At 37.4% G+C, this 27,900-nt stretch overlaps 2 protein-coding genes across 4 annotated transcripts in view; both read right to left on the reverse strand.

Annotated features, from left to right (window-relative positions):
* LOC308643867 (protein FAM221A) overlaps nucleotides 1-27,900 on the reverse strand; it is a 330,925-nt gene that overhangs the window by 35,698 nt on the left and 267,327 nt on the right. The window lies entirely within an intron of this gene.
* CCDC126 (coiled-coil domain containing 126) lies at nucleotides 33-27,324 on the reverse strand. Of its 2 annotated transcripts, XM_081284242.1 has the most exons (4): nucleotides 27,072-27,324; nucleotides 26,630-26,716; nucleotides 11,872-12,260; nucleotides 33-1,954 (listed from the first exon to the last, which is right to left on the reverse strand). In XM_081284242.1, exons 3-4 carry the CDS (start codon nucleotides 12,107-12,109, stop codon nucleotides 1,770-1,772), a joined length of 423 nt encoding a protein of 140 aa, XP_081140368.1. In that variant the 5' UTR covers nucleotides 12,110-12,260; nucleotides 26,630-26,716; nucleotides 27,072-27,324; the 3' UTR covers nucleotides 33-1,769. The 2 variants fall into 2 exon arrangements, with proteins under 2 accessions (XP_081140368.1, XP_081140369.1); XM_081284243.1 differs by lacking the exon at nucleotides 26,630-26,716.

A 27,900-nucleotide genomic window follows, 5' to 3' on the forward strand; every position in this document is an offset into this window, starting at 1 on the left:
TATTTATTTACCATTTATTAAGTGAATAACCACTACTTTAAAAATGTATAACACTTTGTAAATACAAATAATATATTTTATTTCATCCCTGAAAACAAAAAAAACAAACAAAAATGTCCACATCTCATCAGAGAGACCAATTATTCCACACTTCACCTGGCAATTGTATATAATTAGTTTCTTCACATAAAGGTTCAGAAAAGACAATATGGAAATCATCTTTCATGAAATAATATCTTCTCACACATATTCAAACAAAAATATTATAATTATTGCTACTATTTGTGGTAGCATATTATAATGAATACAATATCTAAAACTAAATTCAATCTAGAAGCTAGCTGCACTTCAGCAGGTATTTAGAGTAATAAATACTATGACATATAGGGTACCATATAGCAATTAGATTTGCTACAAGGGAAATTTAAATAAAGGTGTACTTCTTTCTATACTAAAATTACCCTAGATTGGTATTTCTTGTGCTGTATTCAGTATCTGAAAGGATAGCCAATTTTATAATTTAAATATATCTTAACTGTTCTTAATTATTTTAAGTGGTCTTATATTAAATGAAAACCTAATCAAAAATGTTTCATAAAGCATGATACTCTTATATAACATCAAGTAATATTAACATTTTCTAAGCAGTGTTATGTAGCACAAACACCTTCATTATACATATCTGATTAAAATCCTCAAGAGTATCTTCCTCCCCACCAACATAACAAAAGCAAACTCACCCAAACATGGAAATAATATGCATCCTGGTCATATAAATACTCAAGGGGTCAAATGCTGTTTGTTTTGTTTGTTGTTTGTTTAGACAGGTTCTTACTATGTTGCCCAGGCCAGCCTTGTACTCTTGATCCTCCAGCCTCAGCCTCCTAAGCAGCTGTTACTGCAGTCATGGGACACTGCACCCAGCTAAGGGATTGAACTTTTAAAGCAACACTCATGTATGTGAAAAATCATGAATACTTTAGTTACTTTTAATTTCATCATAAAAATATCTCTTACTCTTTAGAATATATATAAGAAAATTTTAAGTATGTGATTAAAGAATGCTATTTTAATGTTATTATTAAGTTGCCCTCAATGTTAAGAATAGCTTATGGACAGTGGCTGCTACCCATTTCAATATTATACTCTTACAAATGTAATTTTTAAAAATATACAATAATTAACCTTCAGTTATTTTGAAGGATAGTGCAAATGAAGACATTCTTTGGGTCATGATTTCAAAACATTTCAACATTATACTTCCTTTCTCTGATCATATCTTAGTAACAAAATATAGTCCTGGAATTAAAACATGTTTTCTAATAGCCTTAGTCAAACAGTTACATCTACTGAGAACAAGTGACAGAATGAATCAATAACAATATTCTCCACTTGTCTGAAAAAAACAAGTTACATACGTAAATAAATATTTTATAGAAACAAATATGTCTTTAGTGTTTTTGCTTCAGCTTCACCTCAAACTCAAAAGATTTATACAAGATCACCTACCTGCTTAATACTACATTAACCATGTTATCAAATTCCCTTTAAGGATATATTACAGCAATGAAGAGACTTGCCTGATAGCAAACTAATAACATTTTAACTTTTTATATACAGAATTAAGAGTTCCATGAATCCAGCACACTCCTTGAAATCACATGGAGCTTTTTAAAAGGATTCTTTTGTCCTAGCCAGCAATTCAAAAGGTTTTCTGCAATAGGATATAATCCACGGTGGACGTAGCAGCACAGGGTGATCTTCAACTGCTATCTAATGCTGCCTGATGCATTTATCCTTTTATTTGTGGTTACTGGCACCAAATTCCCACTAGTACCATTGGTTGTGTTGGTGGCAGAGCCATTCACAACCATGTAGTCGACTTTGTTTTCCAGCTTCACTAAGCGTTGCAAAATATCATCCAAAAGGACAGCGATTGTTCTTTTCAGATCCGCTAGGAGGAAAAATCAGAATAAACCATATTAAACATTGATAGAGTACTTGATATTTGTGTTTTTATAGTTTAAGAGAAAGGGTGAACAGTTATTAGAGATCTGAGAGAAATATACTGAAAGAATACATTCATACCACTCCTAGAGAAAGCCTGATTATTTTAATCCACAGCATCACATACAGAGTTTCCAAAAGGAGTGTCCGAGGTGAAACTATGAGGGCATCTCTCACTTTTCCAGGGTAATAGAGCAGATATTTGCAGATGGCTCTGTTACAAAGAGAGAAAACGCCTGAGCCAAAGGCTGGGGATATAGCTCAGCAGTAGAGTGCTTGCCTAGCATATGCTAAGGCCCTGGGTTCAATCTCCAGTACTGAAACAAACAAAAAGCCACAAATGAAAAAAAGAGATAAATCAGATTTCATAAAGACTTAAAACTATAAATCAGATTTCATCAAAATCTAAAACTTTGGGATATCAAAGGGCATTATCAAGAAAGCAAAAAGACGGGCTGGGAATGTAGCTCAATCGGTAGTGCACTCGCCTGGCATGCGTGCGGCCCGGGTTCGATCCTCAGCATCACATACAAAACAAAGATGTTGTATCCGCCAAAAAAATTAATAAATATTTTTTAAAATTTTCTTTCTCTCTCTAAAAAAAAAATTAAAAAAAGAAAAAAAAAGAAAGCAAAAAGACAAGGTACAGAATGGGAGAAAATATCTGTAAACCATACATCTGATAAAGATCTACTATTCAGGGCTGAGGTTATAGCTTAATTGTTGAGTGCTTGCCTTGCATGCGTGGGGCACTGGGTTTGATCCTCAGCACCACATAAAATAAATAAAAGTAAAACAAAGATATTTTTAAAAAGATCTACTATCCAGAACATATAAATATATTCTGCAACTTAAGAACAAAAGATAACCCAATTTAAAACATGAGCAAAGGTCTTGGGTTGTCACTTGCAAGATGACCAAAAGCCAAAAGGAACAAGGTTGTGTCAAAAAATGCCACAGCCAAGTATAGACAATTCAGTAGCATGAACTGCACTAGATTCTGTGTCCAAGAACAAAAGCCATTAAGAAGTTTGAAACATAGCATATGTTGCAGATATCAGGACATGTCTTCAGTGTCCTCAATGCCTATATGCTTCCCAAACTGCACGTGAAGCCATATTACTACGTGAGCAGTGCTGAGTTGTGCCACTTGTAGCCAGGTGGTCAAGAATCATGGATCTCATGAAGCCCAGAAGGATAGAACACCTCATCCAGATATAGACCTGCAGGTATTGCCCCACAACCTCCAACAAAGCCCATGTAAGAAGCTGAGTCTTCAAGAACTGAAGAAAAACTATCCTCTGGGAGAAAAAATGAAGTAAAATTATACTTTCCCAAAAAAAAAACAAAATGAGCAAGAGACTGAACAGACATTTCTCCAAAGAAGATATGGATGGTTAACAAGATAAGACAAGACACCCAACACCTATTAGGAAAATGCAAATCAAAACCACAATGAGATACCACTTCTACTAGGATGGATCTCATCAATGAAGGAGGAGGATGCAGGGAAATTGTAATTCTCACATATTATTAGTGGGAATATAAACTGTGGGTACAGTTTATCAGTTACTCGAAAAGTTAAAAATATAAAATTAGCACATGACCCAGGAATTCCACTCCTAGGTAGAAATCCCCATAAATTGAAAGCAAGGACTCAAAAGAAATGTTGTATACCAATGTTCATTGCGGCTTTATTCACCATAGCCAAAAGGTAGAAACAACTCAAGGTCCAACAACAGATGAATGGATAAACAAAATGTGGTAAATTAACTAGAACAATGGCACACACCTGTAATCCCTGTGGCTAGGGAGGCTGAGACATGAGGATTGCCAGTTTAAAACCAGCCTCAGCAAAAATGAGGTGCCAAGCAACTCAGTAAGACCCTGTCTCTAAATAAAAATCAAAATAAGGCTGGGGATGTGGCTCAGTGGTTGAGTGCCCCTGAATGCAATCCCTGGTGCAAAAATAAACACAAAGGAATATTATTCAGTCATTAAAAAAAATGATGTTCTGATCTATGTTACAACATGAATAAACCTAGGAGATGTTATGCAAAGTGAAATTAGCCAGACACAAAAGGTCAAATATTTTATGATTCCACTTATATGGTATATTCAAAACAGGCAATTCCAGAGAGTTAGAAAATACAGATTATCAAGGGCCAGAGGAAGGGAAGGGATAAAAACTTTTTACTGTTTGGGTCCATCCAGGGATGCCAAAAAAAAAAAAAAATTATTGCTTAATAATAATTAGAGTTCCTTGTTTGGAGTAGTGCAAATTTTAAAAAAGCATCATGATGGCTGCACAACATTGTGAATATAATTAATTCCAATGAACTTAAAAATGATTCAATGTCACCAGGCTCAGTGTTGCATACCTATAATCCCAAGTGCTCAGGAGGCTGAGGGAGGAGGATCACTAGTTCGAGGTCATCCTCAGCAACTTAGTGAGACACTGTCTCAAAATTAAAAATAATAAGGGGTGGGAATACAGTTTAGTGGTAGAGCATTCTGGGTTCAATCCCTAGGACCATATACATACACGTGTATACACACACACACACACACACAAATTAAATGACAAATGTTTTAAGTATTTTACCATAAATTTTAAAAAATGAATAAATAATAGATATCAGAAAGGAGCAGGAGAGTAGTGGTATATAATAGTAGAAGGGAATGAGAAAATTTTTAGCACTCAATCAAACAAAAAAATAAAACCGAGCAGTGGTCCTATCTGCGGGTAATTTTTTTTTTCTCCATAAAGGTATCTAGCCATTATAAGTGGCTGGATTGCACAGCATAGATAGTTGGTTTGTGGGAGAAAGATTTGGTTTTGTTTTTGCTTTTTTGCGTGTGTGTGATTCTGAGGATTGAACCCAGGGTTGTTTTATTTTTGAGACAAGGTCTCAATAAATTGCTGAGAGTCTCACTAAGTTGCTGAGGCTGGCCTTGAACTTGCTATCCTCCTCCTCAGCCTCCTGAGTCACTGAGATTATAGGCTTTTTCTACCTCCCCCAGCTACAGATGGCTGGTTTTTAAAATATCACTATTATTGTGCTCAAATAGAAGGAATTGTCTTTCAAATATTTCTCCTGTAAGAATCTGCTTCTTCATTGTTTCTAACCATTTCCTTGAACTAAACAGAATGCAATACAATATAATGTCTGTATCTATATATGTGACAAGGACCTCCATCTCAGTTTACACCCATCTTCATCTCTAATCACCTAAATTTGATTTTTTAAAATATATTTTTAGTTATAGATGGACACAAGACCTACCTACATTCCTTCATTTCCTTCTTCCTTCCCTCCTTCCTTCCTTTCTTTCTTTGCCTGTGGTACTGAGGATTGAACCCAGAACCTCACAAATGCTAGGCAAGCGCTTTACCAATGAGCCACACCCCAGCCTTAAATTTGATTCTCAAAAGCATACACAAAACCAACACTCGTAACGTCAAGAAAATCATCATAAAGGAAAGAAGAAAACCGACGTGATTCTGCAATCTGCATTTGGGGTAAAATTGGGAGTTCATCACCCACTTCAATCTAATGTATGAAATATGATATGTCAAGAGCTTTGTAATGTTGTGAACAACCAATAAAAAAAAAAAAAGGAAAGAAGAAAATATAGAGAATGTCCAGTACATTTCCAGGTAAAGATGATACACTAAACACAAGGCATTTAACCTATGCTAATTCCCAATACCTCATTCACATACTAAACTGCTTACCTAAAATGGATGAATTTAAAACAAGAAGTAGGAAAAGCCAAGAAGCAATCCAATTTTCCCCACAGAATCCCATCCCCAACATGCCCAGGAATTTTATGCAAGGACTGTGTGAAAATCTGTTTATGAAGCAATTTGATTTTCCTAAATTTTCTACATTACTCCAAAACCTCCCCCAGTGAAGAAGATGCGAGATGTATTTTCACATTGGGTGAGGCAGTTGAGTTTCACTGGGTGCCAAGTGAAAACTGGGGGAGTAAATGGACAGCTACATAGTGAATGCTGAAACAGCCTTCTTCATTCTGCCTTTTTTCTCTACTCAGATCCCAGAGCACTTACAGGCCTATATTCCCCAGCAAGAGATGAGAGTATTTTTCTAGGATTTCTGATTAGCTGAATAGGAAGGACTAAAATATACCTGTATTAGATATAATCCCAAATTTAAAAAAATTTACATAGCCCCACTCTTATTCTCAGGGAATATATTCCAAAATCCCCAGTGGATACCTGAAAAACCACAGATACTACTGAACACTAGATATATGATGTATTTTCCTATACATACAATAAAGTTAAATTTAAAAATTAAGCACAGCAAAAGTTTAATGACTTACCATATATCTTAGCAATCTCAGCATACCATTTTTTCTTAAATCTGTATCTTTCACCTTTTCACTAAAAGGAAGCACTTTATGGCTTCTCTTTGGCAAATGTGAATTGCCAGCATCACTAATCTTGTACTTTGAAGTCATTAATAAAAATGAATAAGGAGGCCAATAAGGGTCTGGGAATGTAGCGCAGTGGCAGAGCACTTGCCTAGCAAACACAAGTCCTGGGTTTCATCCCTAGCATGGCACATTCACACAGCAAAAAAACCACAAAAAGTAGGGTAAAGATTACTTGAACAGAAGCAGCACAGTGTTAATGCAACAGTTGAACTGATAACCAAGATGGCTACACTAACAGGAAGGTAGTGTACACAAAGTAGATACACTGGACAAAAGGATGATTCACATCCTGGGAGGAATGGAATGGGATGGCATGAGATTTCATCATGCTACTCAGAATGATATGCAACTTAAAACTTAAGATGTATTTCTGAAATTTTCCATTTAATATTTTTCAACTGTGTCCACATGTAACTAAAACTATATAGAGTGAAACCATGGAAAAGGGTGGACTACAGTATTATATAATAAAGAATTTAGTTTGTCTTTGTCTCTGGTTCCTGGGAGGTAGCCACCAAGTACTTGCAATTTCCTAAATGATGAACGTCTTTGTTAGTCAAGGTAGGCCGCTGGGACACATTCTGTTAGTTTACATTGAGGAGATGACTCAAAATAGGACCTAGATCTTCTGTATTAATATCTACAAATAAGATAATAATTATCTAATAAGATAACTCAGGATGGTGGCTGACCATCCAAGAAAAATCAAGGATGTGATTAAAGGATTGGGGATTTCAGATGACCTCCAGGAACGAAGAAATGTTAGAGACTGAATTCACCCACGTGACCAATGATTCAATCAATCATACCTATACAACAAAACCCCAATAAAAACCCTGCACCTGTAAGTTTGAGCAAGCTTCCCTAGTCAGTAATATTCTGCAATTTTTCCAGGATGGAGACTGACACAGGAACATTCCACCAGTGAACTATATCCCAGCCCTCTATTTTTTGAGACAGGGTCTCACTTAAGTTGCCAAGACCGGCCCAGAACTTGCAATCCTCCTGCCTCAGTTTTTCAGGGGCCTGGGATTACAGATGTGCGCCACCATATTTGAATAATAGTATGCATGTTATTACACCCTAATATGCCTTGATGTGCCAGGTGGGTTATGTGTACTGACTCCATGAAGATAAGTCAATAGAAACTGTATCTGGAGTCCTCCCAAACCTTGTCCCATGTGTATCTCCCTTTGGCTGGTTTGGTTTGTATCCTTTTGCATAATAACACTGTTATAAGCAGCACAGTAACTTAATTGAGTTCTGTGAGTGGTTCTATCAAACTATCAAACATGAGGGAACAGTAAAGCCTGAATTTGTAGTGAGATGGTCAGGAGTAAGGGTGACTTGGGGATATTCAGCCTTGTGTCTGGTTTCTAAAGTGAGGGCAGTTATATAGAGGACTGTGCCCTTAACCTGTGAAATTTGGCTAACTCCAGGTAGTTGGTATCAGAAGTCATTTAAATATTAAAGCTATAACTAAAGAAATATTCCCTCCAGATTATCTTAAAGTGAATACCACCCAACAATTCAGTATTTCCATCAACTTTTTAATATCCCATTCTTAATCGATTTTGTCCCATTGTCCCAGAAATGGAACACCTATAAAAATTTAAACAGGGCTGGGGATGTAGCTCAGTGGTAGAGTGCTTGCCTAGCATGCAGGAAGTCCTAGATTCAATTCCCAGCAACACACACACACATGCACACACACACAAAAAAAAAAAAAAAACTGCAAAACCTTACTAAATAAATATATACAATGGTATAACTAATTATAACAAATAAAAAAATTTTTTAAACCTCAAAAAATAAATATGTAAACACTACACAACCATATAATTTTATTATTAAAAATTATAATATAACATTAACATAAAATATAAACTCTAGATTATGACTTATAACCTATGTTAATGCACCTGTGTCAATTTTGCTGAAATACTAACAGAATTGAAAACTTAGGACTTAAGGGATTAATTATTGCCAAAGGGATCATCAGACATTTGGAAGAAACACAAAAGCACTCCAGAAAAGCTGCTACTAATAATCTCAGAGAGGGGGGAAAAAAAAAAAGAGCTCTTAGAAATTGAAAATAAAGCTCCATGAAGATCTAGAAAATAAATCTCTCAAAAATAAAGCAAAAGGGCTGCACAGTCATGCATGTCTGTAATCCCAGAGCTTGGGAGGCTGAGGCAGGAGGACCACCAATTCAAACCCAACCTCAGCAACTCGAAAGACCCCGTCTCTAAATAAAATATAAAAAAGGGATGGGGATATGTCACCAGTGGCTAAACACCCCTGGGTTCAATCTCAGGTGTGAAAAAAACACATAAAAAATAAATAAAGCAAACGGATAAATAGAAGAAAAAGAATAAACGTGCTGGGGTTGTAACTCAATGGCAGAACATTTATCTAGCATGTGTAAGGCCCTGGGTTCAATCCTAGTCACCCTCAAAAAAATAAAGTAAAATAGAAATTAAAAGGGGCTTGGATGATAGAGCTCAGTTCTAGAGCATCCCTGGGTTAAATTCCAAGTACAGCACCAAAAATAAAAACGGAAAATTAGAGGACAAGTTCAGGGAGCCCAAATGCTAAATAACAGAATTCTAGAATAAATTTTTTTTAAAAAATCAAATAAATAATTTAAGAAATATCTTGGAATTAAATGACATAAATTGTAGATTTTAAAATATAAACTGAGGTCCAAAGTATATACAAAGATACCCACATCCAGACAGATAATTGAGAAATTTCAGAACAGTATGCAACAAAAACCTTACTTTCAAAAAAGTAAGCTACAGGGCTGGAGTTGTAGCCCATTGGTAGAGTGCTTGCCTAGCACATGTGAAGCACTGGGCTCAATCCTCAGCATTACATAAAAATAAACAAAATAAAGGTATTTCATCCATCTACAATTAAAAATATTTTTTAAAAATGTAAGCTTCAAAAAATAAGTCATATATAAAGGCTAAAGAATAAGAACAGGATTCAATTCTTAAAAATGGAAGATGGGATGGAAAAACACAAAACAGAATAGTCTTTATAATCTTAAGGAAAATTATTTTCAGCCTAGTATTCTATACCCAGCCAAATTTTCAATTAAGCATGAAGGTTGCAGGGGGGAAAGACCTTCCCAGATACACAAGGAACTCAAAACTTTATCTCCCTTGTACCTTTCTCAAGAAAGGGGATAACCTAAAATCAGGAAGACGCTATAGAATTCTAGAAAATAGGGGATACAACATTAAGAGAGGAGTAAAGAGAATATACAGAATGATGACCAAGTGAGATCTTAGAACAATTCATGCTTCAAGCCTAGAGAGCAAGCATTTCAGACCAGAGCTGAGCTGATCAGAAAATTCCAGGAAAGACTTCTGTTTTGGCAGTACTGGAGATTGAATTAGGGGCTACAATGCCACTGAATTATATCCCCAACCCTTTTTTTTAATTCTGAGACAGGGTCTCAGTTACCAAACTGGCCTCAAATCTGCAATCCTGCTCTGTCTGCCTCCTGAGTACCTGGGACTACAGGTATGTATCACCATACCTGACCAGGAAAGATTCCTTCAAAATAAAGAAAGTAATGGAATACCTAATGAGTCAGAATACATCAGGAAGAGATTTAAATAACTCTGGGGAGATGGAATATAAAAATAGGCAAAAAAACAAAAACCTGTAATTATTACTTCTAGGAAGAAAATTAAGTTTTACATGAAAGGAAACACATGATAATCTACCACATGGCTCAGTAATGAATATCACTAATAGTCATAGTGCAAACAGTGAGTATTATTCTAACCAAAATTATGAAGGTAAAATATCAGGAGGAAAAAGACATGCGTCAGGGACGGCAACCTTGGGATGGGTAGAATGTATTTTGGGATGAAAAAGAAAGCTAAACCTTCACCCTATATGGTAGAAAGTTAACAAACAATGCCTATAACTGAAAAAATCAAGAAGTGGTTCATACATCATGTTATTTGGATATAGAGATGGTCCCCAAATAAATGAAAAAAAATTTAATGGGTGGCTCCAAGGAAGAGGAAATCTGAGGACTGCTGAGAATGGGAAAAACTACCATTTTTCATTATAAGAATCAACACATTTTGATTCTTTTTTTTTCACATTTTGATTCTTGAAATACATGCCAGTGTAACTTATAATTAAACACTGAAAATGTCCACAAACTCATGTACATACATAGTGTATCAGAACCATTCTGTTTGCTCTCTATTCTTCTCTTTCTTCTCCTCCCCACTAGCACCCCTGATCCCACAGAAAGAGAACATGGCATGCATAAAGAGCTTTAAAAATAGCAGAAATCCAGGATAATAAGCAACAAACCCAGGCAATAAACAATGTAAATCCTGTGTCTTAGGGATGAATAAACTTTAAACTCTACACAACTGATGATTTATATAAAAATTGGGACATTCAAGGGGCTGGGGATGTGGCTCAAGCGGTAGCGCACTCGCCTGGCATGCGTGCGGCCCGGATTCGATCCTCAGCACCACATACAAACAAAGATGTTGTGTCCGCCGAGAACTAAAAAATAAATATTAAAAATTCTAAAAAAAAAAAAAATTGGGACATTCAAAATAATTTAAATAGGTGATTTTAAAAATACATATATATATGTATGTCACACACACATAAATAAAACCTGGGGGTGGCACACACCTATAATCCCAGTTTCTCGGGATCCTGAGCTAGCAGTATCACAAGTTCTGGGCCAATCTGTACAACCTGATGAATCCCTGTCTCAATATATAAAAAATTTCTAGGGATGTAGTTCAGTGGTATAGAGTCCTTGGGATCGATCTCAAGTACGGCAAAAAATAAATAATATATACATTTACATATACAAACAAACATTTTTACACATATATATTTTTAAAGAGGTACAAACCTAGTGGTTAAATGTCACAATTTCTATAATGTATTTTTTGCATATTTTTGTTTATTTTTATGTGGTGCTAAGGACTGAACCCAGACCCTCACACATGCGAGGCAAGTGTTCAACTACTGAGCTATGGCCCAGCCCTATAATGTACTTTTAATATTTTTCAAAACAAATGTTGCAAACTGTTAATAACTATCAAATCTGGGTGATGAATATATCTCTACTTTTCAGTACATCTGAAAACAACTTTAATAAACAGTCAAAAAACAGTTACTTTGTAAGGACTTATACATGGGGACAGGAGCTAGGGCTCAGCAGTAGAGTGCTTGCCTACCATGCGAGGCACTGGGTTTGATCCTCAGCACCACATATAAATAAATAAATAAATTTTTTAAAGACTTATACATGAAATAATAAGTTCTATTTCCATGACTATCTTTAAATGGGGATAGACTAAAGAGGAGAAAACCAGAAATACTCTGTGGTTATCTTACCATATCCTGCCATAGAAGCACCATTCTCAACATCCACTGTGTTCTTATTTTCCTCTGCTAGAGCTTTAACGTATCTTTTGCTTAAATCTAGTATTTGTTCACGTAACTTGACACTGCTTTGATGTCTTGGTTGTTGAAAAGTATAATGTAATAACATCAATCCCCAAATGAGTCCAAATACAAGCAACAATAAACTCAATTTCTGAGACATATTTTTTCTTGAGATTGTAAAAAACATTTCTGATGAAGCAAACAGACTTGATTTAAAAGCTGTAACTGGAGATAAGCCTCCGAACAATCAAGACTTTTGAAAGAAAAAAACTCTTCTAATATGGTATAATCTTCATCTTCAGCAAAGTTGCCTCCACTCTTATATTAACTCTGTAAAACTGAGAAGAAAAAAAGACAATTAGTCTTAGTCTATATCAGCAACAAAATAAACAATGATAAAGAGATGCTCTAGGGGCTGGGGATGTGGCTCAAGCAGTAGCGTGCTCGCCTGGCATGCGTGCGGCCCGGGTTCGATCCTCAGCACCACATACCAACAAAGATGTTGTGTCCGCCGAGAACTAAAAAAAAAATAAAATAAAATAAATATTAAGAAATTCTCTCTCTCTCTCCTCTCTTACTCTCTCTTTAAAAAAAAATTTAAAAAAAAAATAAAGAGATGCTCTAGTTTTGATTTGGAAGAATTTCTTTTTCCTTGACAACTTTCTCCCTACTAAGTAAGATTTGTGGTCTTTCATCAGTTTCATTTTATATCTTATCAAAATTTAAATAAAAATAAATATCAATTCATTGAAAATATCCGAAAAAATGCAACCATGATTACAAAAAATCTTTGAATGGTTTCTTCTCATTTCTAACTAAAACCAAGGACATACAGTAAGACTTATAAGAGATCTAAATCTGTTCAAAAACATGTCACCAAACTAATACCTAAAGGCTATTTCTGGTTATTTTTTTTTTAAAGAGAGAGTGAGAGAGAGAGAGAGAGGGAGAGAGAGAGAGAATTTTAATATTTATTTTTAGTTCTCGGCGGACACAACATCTTTGTTGGTATGTGGTGCTGAGGATCGAACCCGGGCCGCACGCATGCCAGGCGAGCGCGCTACCGCTTGAGCCACATCCCCAGCCCCTCGTTATTTTTAAAAGTAATAAATTTTAAAAAAACACAAGTAAATGCCAATAAAAATTATAAATAAGATAAAAGAAATTTAAAATCAAAATGCCTGTCTAACAAGAATTTCCATAAGTGTGCTAACATTTAAAAATGTCACTAGCAGATATAACTAATGGGAAGGCGATAACCCTAGGAAGTATCCAACCTAAGATGAAAAATAAGTTATGATTTCTTAGTTTATATCTTATAAAAGTATGACAGGCCAGGCACGGTGGCACACGCCTATAATCCCAGCTGAGGGAGTCTGAGGAAGGAGAATCACGAGTTCAAAGCCAGCCTCAGCAAAAGCAAGGCGCTAAGCAACTCAGTGTGACCCTGTCTCTAAATAAAATACAAAATAGGGCTGAGGATGTGGCTTAGTGGTTTAGTGCCCCTGAGTTCAACCCCCAGTACCCCCCCAAAAAAAGTGTGGCAAATGCTAAAACAAGTTAAAATATTTTCCCATATTTCCTGGCTTACAATTTATTTTATTTTATTTATGGTGCAGTACTGGAGATTGAACCCAGGGCCTTGCACATACTAGGTAAGCATTCTACCACCAAGCTACATCCACAGTCCTTTTTAAGGGTTTTGCTAATTTCCCAGCCTGGCCTTGAACTTGAGATCCTCCTGCCTCACCCTTACAATTCCACAATTTAAATGACAAAGGTATGCATTTATGTATGTATTTGTATAATTTAAGGAAAAAAATTCGAATATTATATATCAACTGTGTGTGTGTGTGTGTGTATGTGTGTATGTGTGTGTGTGTTGCTAGAAATTGAACCCAGGCAAGTGCTAGGCACTGATCTACATGCTATGTACTATACTTCAACTTTTTTTTTTTTTAGAGAAAGATTGTAACCATCATTAAATCTAGAAAGACCTGGAGAATAATGACATATATGTATCACCAAAGTGTCCAGTGAAGAAAAGATTTGATTACACCAAATGGCTGGAGTGCATTTCACAAGGATATTTCACAGCTAACTAAAAATAATCTTTAAGAACTTTTTAACTTCCTGTAACAAAACATCCCAATTTTAATCTGCTTACTAGGGAATGATCACATAATTGAATAAAACCTAGTTTGAGGATAAGACTAAAAATGAACACTATGCATTATAAAGGTAACTTTACAGAGCATTCCATCACTTTCTTTCAGAAAATATTTACTGAGCAGCACATAGACTGGAGATCAGGGATACTACAGTTCTACTCTGGAAATTTGCTTCCTAGAGCACATGATTTCAAACTTTTTAAAAATAAGGTATTTTAAAATCTATACAAAATATCAAGATACATATATATGTGTGTGTGTGTATATGTATATACATACACACACACAGTCAAAACTTCTCAGCTGGGCACAGTGGTACACTATAATCCCATCAATCTGAATATATAAGGCAGGAAGATTACAAATTGGAGGCCAACCTAGGTAACTCAGAGTTACCTGGCAACTTAGCAAGACCCTGTCTCAAAATAAAAAAAAATAAAAATAAAAATAAAAATAAAAATTTAAAGGGCTAGGGATGTGGCTTAGTGGTAGAGTAACCCTGGGTTCAATTTCCAGCCTAAAAACAATAAGAACTTCACTATTAGATGTGTGCTAAAGCATGTATAAGATGGGAATTCTCTGCCCTGCTGATTCACCTGTCCTGCTCAGAAAACTCCCACTCAGTCCACCAGGCCACCCTCCAGATAGTCTCTGATATATCTTTACTAAACTCTGGGGCTCCAAGGTTTGAACAACAGCCATCTGTTTTTTGTTGAAGTATACCATCCTGCCAAACCTCACTACAACATGATATACCATTAGTATAATAATAATTGCTGTAGTCAAATAAAAACTACATTAAAAATTAGGAATTAAGTCCTTTTCAAAGTTTCTTCTACTTATTTTTTTAGCTACCATGCACAGAATAAATTCCTTTATATCTTATAAAAATAATACTATTAAATCAACATTGGATTATTAAACTTTGCTTTATTAGCAAAATTAAATAAATGTTTTACATATTAACATTATTCTTCCTTCAATATAATCCTCCTATATATCTTGAAGTATGTATTATTCTCCCCTTAAAGATGATCAAATTAAGGCTTACAGAGATTAACCTGCCTAAGATTTTTGTTGGGGATAACTGACTTTAGTTGCCTTAACTTGGTAAAAACTAAAGGTCCAAAAGTTTAGAATCTATATATCCATTCAGAGTCTGTTCTTTCCTTTATAGAAAGTCTAGCCCCATTAGAACTCATAGGTTTTCCAAAGACTCATTAAAGTAGAAAATACCAAGACTACAATAGCATTGGGAAGATAAAAGGAGATTCGGTAAGCCAAGTTTGGAGATGCCGTAGGGAAAAGGATAGTCAAACCCAGGGAGCCTCACCTATAATAGGTAAAACTTTCCAAGTGGGAACAAACTTAAGAATGTCAAGCTTCTAACCACTGTGCACTGTCTTAAAGAGTAAATAGTAGAACCAACAACAAACATTGGTACTAGACAGGGCAGAGGAACAGCTGATGAACTTATGACCCCAAAAGAATAAGTCCCAAGGAACAAGTCTCTGGGAACTAGTTTAAACTTACTGATTCTCAATAGAAGGGGCCAAAGATCTCAGTTGCATACTTTATTTTTTATTTTTTTTTTTAAAGAGAGAGAGAGGAGAGAAGGGGGGGGGGAGAGAGAGAGAATTTTTAATATTTATTTTTTTAGTTCTCGGCGGACACAACATCTTTGTTGGTATGTGGTGCTGAGGATCGAACCCGGGCCACACGCATGCCAGGCGAGTGCGCTACCGCTTGAGCCACATCCCCAGCCCCAGTTGCATACTTTAGATAAAGAGATCCTTATTGCTCTATATCAGTGTACAATCACACTTAGAAATGAGGCTTTCATGATTGAAAGGCTTTAGCAGCCTGTATGGACTGTGAATGCTCAGCACTGCCCTGAACAAAATGAAAGCAGTGCAGATGCTCATCTCAGGGAAAGTCAGGAATTTTTACAGGGACTATCATGGTAAGGAATTTAATGTTTTGCAACTTGCTAATGTTTATTACATAATTTTTACAGTGAAAAGTAAAATATTAAACATGAAAAGGTTTTGTCTTTGGGACTAGCAAAGATCTGAGAAGTTGGGGGCACTTAATCTCACTCACATTAGGGAATTCCAAAAAGACTACCAAGGAAGACAGAATATCATGGAGCTGTCTCCAAGTGAAAAGATGGCCTGAGAGCTGGGGCTGTAGCTCAGGGTTAGAGCCTTGCTTATCATATGGTAGTCGTGGGTTCTATCCCCACCACAAAAATGGGGCTAAAAATAAAAAGGTGGCTGGGAGCCAGTTTATACCTGAGAAAGAGCTGAGCAGCTCAAAGGACCCTATGCATTCCCTAAAGCAACCCAAGGCTGCCTGAAAACTATTTTATCAAACTAACAGAGGTGAGTAAGATTTCTAAAAGGATACATTTCTGTCTTTCGTCTCTTCCAAGGGAATGCTTCATATTAAAATCACCTAGAGTTGTGTTTTTTTTTTTGTGTGTGTGTGTGTGTGTGTGTGTTTTAAATCCTAGTGCCAAGTCCCACACAGTACCAACTAAATTAATCTACCTGGAGATGGGAGCCAGGCATCAGAGTTTTTTTAAAGAACACTGCAGTCTATGCAGCAAAGTTAGAGAACCACTGTCCAAAACTCAAACTTCTTATAAAGCAACAATGACAGCTGCAGGAAGGGTGTCTAAATTCAAATCTATAATTCAGTTCAACAGTGTGACACAGGAATCCTGTTACTCGGACCTACCCACAACAACCTTTTAAAGTGGTGAGATAGAAAAGAGGTGATCTTTTCTGGAACCCAAGTTATTAATTTCAAGGTGGATGAGATAAGCATGCAAGTAAAGAAAAGAGAGTAATTGTCATTGGTACTACTTTAATTCCCAGAATCAATATGAATACACTGTTCTGTTCTCTGAGAACTATGTCTATGGTTTCACACAGTAGGAGAGGAGGAGGTAAGAAGTTTAAAGTCTTTAGTGACTGAACATAATTTACTAGTGTACTTTTACATTAGTGATTAAAAAGGGAAATAAGTCTTAGCTTCAATCTTCAGGAAAGAAAAATAAAGAAAGGGGAAGATGCAATCTCTTCTTTCTGTGCAATTTTCAAAATTGCAAATGACAGAGGAAATTGCACTCTGAATCTCACCACTTTTCTTCATGTTTTAAGTACTGATCCTACCCCTGACAACCACTAGATCATGAAAGAACCACTAATTAAAATCTGAAAGGGCAACACTGTTACTGGGGGCTTAGGCTAGCAACTAGCATAGTCTTTGTTATAGAGCCCTCCTCCACCAAAATGGTCTACAATCTAAAAACTTTTTAACTTTAACTTGTAGGCCTCTGTATCAATTTTCTACTGATGACTTAAAAACAAAAAAACAAAACAACAACAAAAACACATCAAATTCACCCAGGCAACTAGAGAGCTTTTTTTTTTTTTTTTTTTTTTGGTGTAGATGGACACAACACAATGCCTTTATTTTTATGTGGTGCTGAGGATCGAACCTAGGTCCCGCCTGTGCTAGGCAAGTGTTCTACCACTATGCCACAATCCTAGCCCAAGAGACCTTTTAAAGTAAGATAAAATCATCACTTTTACCATCATTATTATTTTGACCTAAGATAAACTGCTGAATATTTTTAGGATTTCTAATTGCAGGAATTATAAAAGGTATGAAGTCAATATGGCACAAAGGTAGAAAGATTAAGGAGAAGAAACACATTTAAAATTAAACTTTGGGCTGGGGATGTGGCTCAAGTGGTAGCGCGCTCGCCTGCCATGCGTGCGGCCCAGGTTCAATCCTCAGCACCACATACAAACAAATGTTGTTTCCGCCAAAAAAAAACCTAAAAAATAAATATTAAAATTCTCTCTCTCTCTCTTAAAAAAAATAAAATTAAATTAAACTTATACAAAAAAAAGGTAAAAGGAAAATGAAGTGTCTAGATGGGAATGGTGGGTGGCACACCCCTTTAATTCCATCTATTTAGAAAGCGAGGCAGGAGGAATACAAGTTTGAAGGCAGCCTGGACAACTTAGTAAGAACTTGTCTCAAAATCTGAAAAAGAAAAAAAGGGGGTGGGGTAGGGGTAGCTGAGGTTATGACTCAGTGGTAGACAACCCCTGGGTTTAATCCCCAGTACTTAAAAAAAAAAATGTACATTATACATAAGAACTGAAAAGAGGGACTAAAGTGATATTTGTACATCAATGCTCTCTGCCGCACTACTCATGATAGCCAAAAGGGTGGAAACAACCCAAATATTCATCATAGATAAATGGATAAACAAAATGTGGCATAGATACACAATGGAATATTATTCAACCATAAAAAGAAAAGATGCTCTGAACCATGCTACAACATGACTGAACCTTAAAGATATTATGCAAAGTTAAATAAGCCAGGCACAAAATGACAGCTATTTTATTATTCTATTCATATAAAAGATCTAGAAGAGCAAATTTATAAAGACAGAAAGTAGAATGGTAGTTGTCAGGGGCCAATGAAACAGAAGGGAGAATTATGATTTAATAGGTACAATTTCAATTCGGGAAGATGAAAATGTTCTAGAAATGGATGGTAGTGATGGTTGCACAACAATGAGCATTAGTAACATCACTGTGACTGTGTCATTTATAAATGGTTCAAATGGTAAATTTTTGTTATATATTTTTTTACTGCGCACGCACACACACACACACACACACAAATGTATCATTCCCCTATTTAAAAACCCTTCAAGGGGGCTGGGGATGTGGCTCAAGTGGTAGCGCGCTCGCCTAGCATGCGTGCGGCCCGGGTTCGATCCTGAGCACCACATACAAAAACTGAAAAATAAATATTAAAAATTCTCTCTCTCTAAAAAAAAAAAAAAAAAAACCTTCAATAGTTTACCACTGATCCTAATATAACATTCAGACTCCACAGAAAGGTCCACAAGGTCCTATAACCTAACTTCCACCCATTTCTCTCTGTCTCAGTCTTGTACCACTTCCTTCACTGTGCTGTTGCCACAGGAGACAAACACTAAATTCTCTCGGACCCTTGGCTATCTACAGTTGCCATTCCCCAGATTAGAATGCTCTTCCTGTGGTTTGTTCCTTTTCATTCTTTAATATTTGACTCAAATGTCAGCTCTTTAGAAACAGGCATTCTCATTTCTGTCCCACCTCCTGCCACAAGGTCCTTTTTAAATATTCTTCATATGAAATTTCATATTCTATCTTTAAGTTCTTTTTTCAGTGCTGGGGATGAAACCCACGGCTTCATACATGCCAGGCAAGCAGTCTACCACTGAACTATTGCCCTATACTTTATATCCCAAAGCCCTGATTTCCTCACTTCTGTAATAAGGACAATAGTGCCTACCTAATGTTGATAAAGATTAAATGATATCTCATTACTCAATAAATACTAACCCTTATTATTAGCATCAGACACTTACGCAACAATACTAATTCTTGATCACCTGAGCAACTTGAGGAAATATAGGAAAAGCTTTTAACATTCCTGATTAGCATTCATGGGCTGTTTCTACTCATAATTTGTGGATGACAGAAATGCTTCATTAAGTTAGTAAAGAATTACCTAGTCCTAAAACATGACATAATAGCATATTGTTGATCAGAACAGTTCATCTTTCAAATAGCCCAAAAAGACTATATGAAAGTACTTGCTTCAATAGAGCCTCTGCTAAAAAAATTTTTTTTTGGGGGGGGGGGGTGGCAGGGAGGGGTTCCTGGAATGGAACTCAGGGGCACTCAACCACTGAGCCACATCCCCAGTCCTATTTTGTATTTTATTTAGAGACAGGGTCTCACTGAGTTGCTTAGTACCTTGTCATTGCTGAGGCTGGCTTTGAACTCAAGATCCTCCTGCCTCAGGCTCCCAAAACACTGGGATTACAGGAATGTGCCACCATGCTCAACCCTGCTATAGGATTTTAAAACCTCAAATCTTTATTTTGGCCCACACTAACTTTCTTCTAACCCACATTTTGTGCTCATCAATTTTATACATCATATTGCTATTCATGTGCCTCAGCCTTTTTCTCCTTGATTAAATCCCACCTCCTTAAGAGAATTACATGCCTTAAGGTAAGTACAGTGGCTCACATCTATAATCCCAGCTACTGGAGGAGCTGAGGCATAAAGATTACAAATTCTAGGCCAGTCTCAGCAATTTACTGAGACCTGATTCAAAATTGGGATGGGGGGACGGGTGAAAGTCTGAGGGTGTAGCTCAGTGGTAGATGTCTTGCATGTCATGCACAAGGTCCTGGGTTCAATTCTGAGAAAGAAAGAAAAAAAAAGCCTTAGACTGCTGCCACATCTCCCAGAGAGCCTAATGAATTATCAGTAATCACTAAAAAACACCTTACTTTATTTAAAATATGTCCCTGAGTTTAACCCAAGCAGCAATGTGACCTCACTGCAATTTCTTTTGGGAACACAGCAACAAAGGACGAAAATTTGGAGGTAAAATTAAAGTATCTTCAATTATCCATTTCTGAGCTGGAAGTATCCAAGAGGAAATCAATTTAATCCCCTCAAATTTCAGGTGAAGAAAGTGAAGTACAAATATGTGAAGTATCTTGCCTAAAATGAAATAACCAGTTAGCAGCTATTATGATTTGGATATGAGGTGTCCCCCAAAAGTTTCTGTGCTAATGCAGAAATGTCTGGAAGTGAAATACATGGATTGAGAGCTCTAACCTAATCAGTCCATCCTAGTTGAAACAGAATAACTGGGTGGTTATTGTAAGTAGGTGGGGCATGGCTGTAAGAGGAGGGTCACTGGGAACATGGCCTGAAAAGGTTCATCTCTCCTGTGGTCCTTCCCCCTGGTTCACTGGCTCTCTGCTTCTAGGCTGCCATGAATGGAGCAGTGCTCCTCCACCACATCCTACTACCATGATGTTCTGCCTCACCTTGGGCCCAGAGCAATGGACTCAGCCAACCATGAACCAAACCTCTGGAACTGTGAGCCAAAACAAACTTGCCCTCCTCTAAGTTGTTCCTGTTGAGTATTTTGACCAGCAACAAAAAGCTGACTAACCCAGTGGCAGAAAGTATACTGGTCCAGAACATAGGTTTAACTCACTGTCTCAATTCTTCACCACACTGACTCCTTTACATCTACTAGCAAGGCTCTGTTTAAATACTGAATAAATTGCAATATTAAATGAAGCTTTGTTCTTTTTTGCTTTAAAAGACTAGAACTAAAAAATAATAAAGGCAGTTTAGGGCAGTGATCCTAAAATCCTGAAGATGTATAACTTAGACTATTCATTAATTTACCCAAAAGTTAGCCATTAAAGTTTCAAATACATTTTATTCACATAAATCAATGTATTACAAAGTACCTACAAAAGGATTTAGAAGTAAGTTTTATATTATTTTTCACACAGGCAAAAAAACTAGAATTGAAAAAGTATAAAGTAACACAAAAATAAATAAAAAATCTTCTAGAGGTAGAGAACTTCACCAGGATCAGTAAAAACACACTATTCTTTTTATTTCCATAAAAAAGACTTTGGAGGAAAATGCATAAAGGCCTAGGCCTCACTACACAAGAGTTTTGTTTAAACCATAAAAGAACTTGTTTTATTCATTCATTTGTTTATCCATTTATTCAAAATACTTATTAAAGTACTACTATGTGCTGGGAACTGGAGAAGTGAAAAGGTGAAATAAGGTAGAATTCCATTCTCCTAGATACTGAGCTTTAGTAGGAGTGGGACAACTAATAAGTAAAAAGAAACAAGCTAATTTGAGCTTATAATAAATTGTTGTGAAGAAACTTTAAATTAGCTGATGAGTCTGGGGAAGTCTATATGAGATATGGGGTCAAGAAAGGCCTTCTAAGCATATAATATTTGATCTGAAGCAGTACAAAATGTGGTTCCAATTTCCTTCCAACTAAAACCTTTTCTGACCAGAATCTTGGGAGCAGGCATTAAATTCCTTATTCCTATCGTCTTTGGTACAAACAAATAAGAATCAAAGAACTCCCAATCCCTAGCCTGGAATAGTCTGGTCTAGAGAAATCATCCAAAGAGAACAGAAGGAAACCACAAGCAAATAAAGCCTTGAGTTTCCCTTTCTTATGAGACTAGAAGTTTCATTGCCTGGTAATATACAAGGAACAGTAATGATCTGATGTGGTGGCCTTTACATTAAAAAACAAACAAACAAACAAACAAACAAAACAAAAAACCCAACAGATTCTTAGGCTGGGATTGTGGCTCAGTGGCAGAGTGCTTGCCTAGCATGTGTGAGGCACTGGGTCAATTCTCAGTACCACATATAAATAAATAAAATAAAGGTCTATCTACAGCTAAAAAGAGAGAGAGAGGAAAAAAAGAAAAACAGATTCTTCTTGGTATTTTAATTAATTGAAAGAGGCAGTGGCAAGGTGAGACATGGAATGAAGCCTGAGCAGCAATCTGTGGGCATGTTAACATACTAAGCATTTTAAGTACAGTTTCTCAAACTCTAAAATATTCTTTGTTAACATAAAAGTGTTATATTTTCATATTTATTACAAGCCCCAATGTTTCCACTCCAATTTACAAGATTTTTGAGGAAAAATAGTATTCAGAGTTCTATTATGCCACTTGCCAAATAGTACACCATGTAAACAACCAGACATTTAGGCAATTTTTCAGTGGCTTCTGTCTGGCCAGAAACCTAAAGATAAATACTTTAGTCCAACTCCACTGCTAGAGAAAAGTAAAGACAAAGAATCATCAAATACTTAAACCAGAAAACCTTCCTTATAAAGATAAGGAAAGTGGCTAGGGTTGTGGCGCAGTGATAGAGCACTCACTTGGCATGTGCGAGGCCCTGGATTCGATCCTCAGCATCACATAAAAGATAAATAAAATAAAGGTATTGTGTCCAATTACAACTAAGAAATATTTTTTAAATATTTTAAATACAAAAAGGATTAATAATTATCCAATGCCAAAAAAAAAAGAGGAGAGATTAGGCATCCAAACTCTGAACCCAGGACCCCAATGTTTCTTTCTTTTTTTTTTTTTTTAATATTTTATTTTTTAGTTGTGGTTGGACACAATACCTTTTACTTATTTATTTTCATGTGGTGCTGATTATCAAATCCTGGGTCCCCGCACATGCTAACCGAGCATTCTACTGCTGAGCCACAACCCCAGCCCTCTTTTTTTTTTTTTTTTTTTTTTTTGATGGTGGGGATCAAACCCAGGGTCTCTGGTACATCACTGAGCTACATCTCCAGGCCTACTCCATTGTTTTTCAAAAGGAGGGAACAAAAATCACCTTAACAATTTGCAACTAGCACTTTAAAATTTTTTTTTAAAGTTATAAAATTGAAACCACCAGAGTACACTGTACACACTACTACAATTTTTGTAAAATTTTTCTAAAAATTTATTTTTACATACCCAGATACACATGTGCACAGTTATAAACTTATGAAGTATTGAATTAAAAAGATCTCTTGCTGTGAATTGCAGTTAAAAAGCTTTTCAAAACACTTCATTTCACACTGCTTGTCATGAAGTACTTCCATGCATTTTTATGCAAACATTGCAATGACATTAAAAACATTAACAGATGGTTAATCCTACCTTAAAAACTCTCATTCAAATCTCATCTTTGCACTTATTCAGTGCTCTAATTTTTGTAGTGTTATGACTTATAGCTAAAAGTAACTATTAACAACAATAGCAGCAACCATTGAGCAGAGCAGCTTTCACTCAAAGGTGCTATGAGAATCACTGCTTATTAATCTTCAAAGGAATTTACAGCCAGAGAAGCATATGTTTATTACAAAAAGACATTGTATGTTCAACAGAGCTCAGAGGTGCAATAGTTCTTTCCAAAAAAGACTCAGAAATGATCCCTCAGCAGACCTGACCCTAGAATGTCATTTCTGGGTAAAAGTCCATTCCTGAAATAGTTTCTCTACAAAATATTGCCTGGAGCTAATACCTAGGGGAAAATATTTTAACGATGTACAGACGAGGCCCTGCACTCCATAATTAAGTCTAAGATTTAAAAACGCACTGCCTTGGGCCTGAGGGTTCAGTTACTTGTTTCAATCCCCAGAAATAAGAAGTAAAAATAAATAACAAAATGCACTGCCTTGGAGCTGGGGCTGTAGCTCAGTGGCTGAGCGCTTGCCTAGCACTTGTGAGGCACTGGGTTCGATTCTTAGCATCACATAAAAATAAATAAAATAAAGGCATGCTCTCCAAACACAACTACCAAAAACAAAAAACAAACAAAAAACAAAAAACAAAAAAACGCACTGCCTTTAGAGAAACTGCACTATTCCTGCTAAGATACAGAAATACAAATATGAAGATATCAGATCACCTTTAGATGGCATCTTTGGGAAAGGGAGAAGACAATAGTACTGAAAATTAGAAAAATAGAGAAAAAGGGTAAAGCAATACAGGAATAGAAATAGAAAATTTTATAACAAAAGGAAAACTACTTAATTCTGTAATATGGTAAAGGTCTCATCTAAAATACATCATATAATCCCAGTTATTGGGAGGTTGCGGCAGGAGGCTACAAATTAAGAGGCCAGCCTTGCTAATTTAGAGAGACCCTGTTTCAAAATTAAAAAATGAAAAGGACTTGGGATGTAGCTCAGTGGTAGAGCATCTCTAGGTTCAATATCCAGTACTGGGGGTGGGAATGGGGATGCAGAGAAAAACATGCAGCTCATGAAAGAGAGAGGGAGGAGCTGACTGGTAGATTCTGATTTCTGGCATTTTTTTTTTTTTTTAACTGGAGATTAACCTTGGGGGCACTCAGCTACTGAGCCACATCCCATCCCCAGCCCTTTTTATTTAGAGACATAGTCTTCCTAAAATTCAGGGGCTGGCCTTGACCTTGAATTGTGATCCTCCCAAATAGCTGAGATTTCAGACTAAGCCAGCTATATCAATTTTTTTTCATGTTAAAAAGAACCTTTAAAAACCCCTAGCAATGAAAACCTAAGCTATAAGTCTTTGAAATCACATCAATTCAGTATATTAGAGATAAAGAATGGAGGACCACACAGTTTCCTACAGTTACAAAGATAGAGACAGAGCTATGACAAGAACCAAGGTCTCCAATTTCTGTCTGTACTCTCCATCCTACACTGCACTAAATAACACCAATACAGAAACATTTTCCTCAAAATGAGTATTTTTGACAAACACTAAAATGAACCAGAAATCTTTATGTCCATATGCCTTCTTCCACAGTTTAAATAAGTTTTCCACTTACTTACTCTGACCCTCTAGTTACCTGTATAAAACATCTTCATTAAATTTCTCTCCCCTCATATAAATTGCTTTAAAAAAAAAAAAAAAAAACCTGTCATAGGGCTGGTGTTGTGGCTCAGTGGTAGAGCATATGTGAGGCACTGGGTTCAATTCTCAGCACCGCAAATAAATAAAATAAAGGTCCACTGATAATTAAAAATATTTTTTAAATCACCTGTCACTAAAGACTTACAGACAATTCATCTATACCACTGCCTTTCCCCAACCCCTTACAATTCTATATGTAAAAACAGCATTTACTCAAGACATGTTATTTCACATATTGCAAAATAGTGTCTGAACTCAGAGTAATACAGAGCAGGCATTTAAATGAAAAATAAGATTCAATTTAAGGACCACAAGTATTTCCTTGAAAAACTCACCACCAATTTCAGTAGAAATTAAGGCGAAAAGAGTGCAAGAACAATCAAAACTGAAGTGGGACTAACATGAAATTTTCCAAGTCATTGCTTATCAAATATATCACATTCATTGTGTCTTAAAAACAAAAACTACAGCTTAGAAATACAATTCCAAAGGGAGGTAAAATTACGAACCCAGTGAGAAAGTGTAGAGGAAGGTACAAAAAAGTTGACAAGAGGGTAAAACTGGCAAAGTCCCCTATGGGCCACCCACCCCCCGCAGGTTTGCAGAACACCTAGATGCTGACTCTGACAAAACAGACATTTAACCTCCTCTAAGGATCCCCACAGGACGCAGCTGGGGAGGATGGGGAGGTGAATAAGTCCTTGTACAGAATCTCTACAACTGATCCCCAGAAAAGCAGAGTCATCAATTTCCTAAGAACATTCTCAGCCATTTTAAAACAACGGAAATTAAGAAGACGGCATATTTCCAAGGACTTTTTTTTTTTTTTTTTTTTGCTTAGGTTTAAGGTGAACAAAAAATAAAGTGAAAAACACAATCCAGGATGCTAATGATTAAACAAAATAAAGCACAAAACTCACAAGTTCATAGGCCACTTCAGTCGTAGCTATTTCAAGTATCGCATTCAAAGGCTCTTTTCATCAAATGAAGAACTATTGGTATAATAGGCATATCCTATCCTAATATTATCTCCGACTGCTAGGTGAGAAAACTCAGGCTTAGAACCTTCTAATGAACCAAGATCACAAAGTCAGAGCGAGACAATCAGGGTTCGAACCCTGGTCTAGGCTCTCGCGTCAAGCTCCACAATATCACAGCCGTTTAAGTTCATCCTTACCAGTAACCCAGGAGATGAGTTTTGAAGAGCGAGTTTAAAAAGGGCATCTGACTTCCTCTCTCTTTCCCAAAGTAGAACAGAACTGAGCTGTCAAAAACAGAACAAGAAGTGAGAGCGGCGGCCGCCGGGCTCCCCTTCGCTGCAGCTCGGGACTGAGCCCGCCCCGCTCCGCTCACGCAGCCAGAGCCACGCTCGCTCCTCCGCCCCGGGCCCACGGGGTCGCGGCGGTGACATCCCGGGGGCAGGGTCGCGGCCGAAGGAAGAGAGTGAAAAAGAGCCTTCCCGGCCGCGGCAGGGGCTGCCGGCCCGTCCCGAAGCCGTAGCGGCGGCAGAGGCCCCGGGGGGCGGAATCCCTGCCGGGGGCGCGGCGGGGGAGGGGCGGCCCGGGCGGGTCCGCGGAGCCGCCACCTCCCCGCGCTTCTGTGTCGCCCCTCCTCATTACCTTGCTCGTGGGCTTCTCGTCACGGTCGCCGCCGCCACTGGGCTCCCGAGCCGGAGGGGCGCAGCCAAAGCCGATTAGCGGGCGTCAGCTGCGTCCTGCAGTGGAGGAACAGCCTCCACGTCGGGATGGAGAAAGGCCGGGGTTTGGAGTCAGGACGAGGTAGGATCCCGGCGTGTGCAGATAGTACTCCTCCCGCCCCTCGCACTCCGCTTCCGCTCCGCCTCCCAGCCCGGCCCTTCCCCGACTCCCCGGGCCCGCCGCCCCTTACGCGCGGCATTATGGGGAACGTAGTCCCTGCCCTAGGGACTATGGCACGTGCTCCTAGCAGCCCTGCCGCTGCTCCGGGTCAGGGTGACGCGGTTGCGCTGCAACCAGAGAGGTGCGGCCGGCTTCTTGGGATTGGAAAAGGAGCTTGCGAGAGGCTTACGGGCGCCCCAACCCGCTGCAGGCGCAGAAAGGAGGGCGCCGCCGTTTCCAGACCTTCCGTTAGCCCACCAACCCTCCCTCGCGAAGCTGTTGACTTGAGGCTTACTAGTGTTTTAAGTGTGCCAGTGTGCCCATTATCGCTACCGAAGGTCTTTAGCCTCGCAAGAAAAATAAGAGAACTAAAGATCAAATAGGAGGAAACAAAATTACTCTTTTGACGGATAGAATTATGTATATGACAAGCCAAAAAGAATATCAGATAAATTAGTACAATTAATTACAGATTACAAACCTGTAATCCCAGCGACTCAGGAGGCTGAAGCAGGAGGATTGTTAAATTCCAGAGCAGCATCAGCAACTTAGCGAGGCCCTGTCTCAAAAAATAAAAAGAACTGGAGGTGTA

The sequence above is a fragment of the Spermophilus citellus genome (genome assembly GCF_964194105.1).
Source record: "Spermophilus citellus genome assembly, chromosome: 3".
NCBI lineage: Eukaryota > Metazoa > Chordata > Mammalia > Rodentia > Sciuridae > Spermophilus > Spermophilus citellus.

Bases quoted from the DNA above. Each gene is read 5' to 3' on its own strand.
- CCDC126 (XM_081284243.1), bottom strand. From the start codon at position 12,109: ATGTTTTTTACAATCTCAAGAAAAAATATGTCTCAGAAATTGAGTTTA. The intron at 1,955-11,871 runs GTAAGATAACCA...TTTTCCTCCTAG, and splicing joins TGCTTCTATGGCAGGATATG to CGGATCTGAAAAGAACAATC.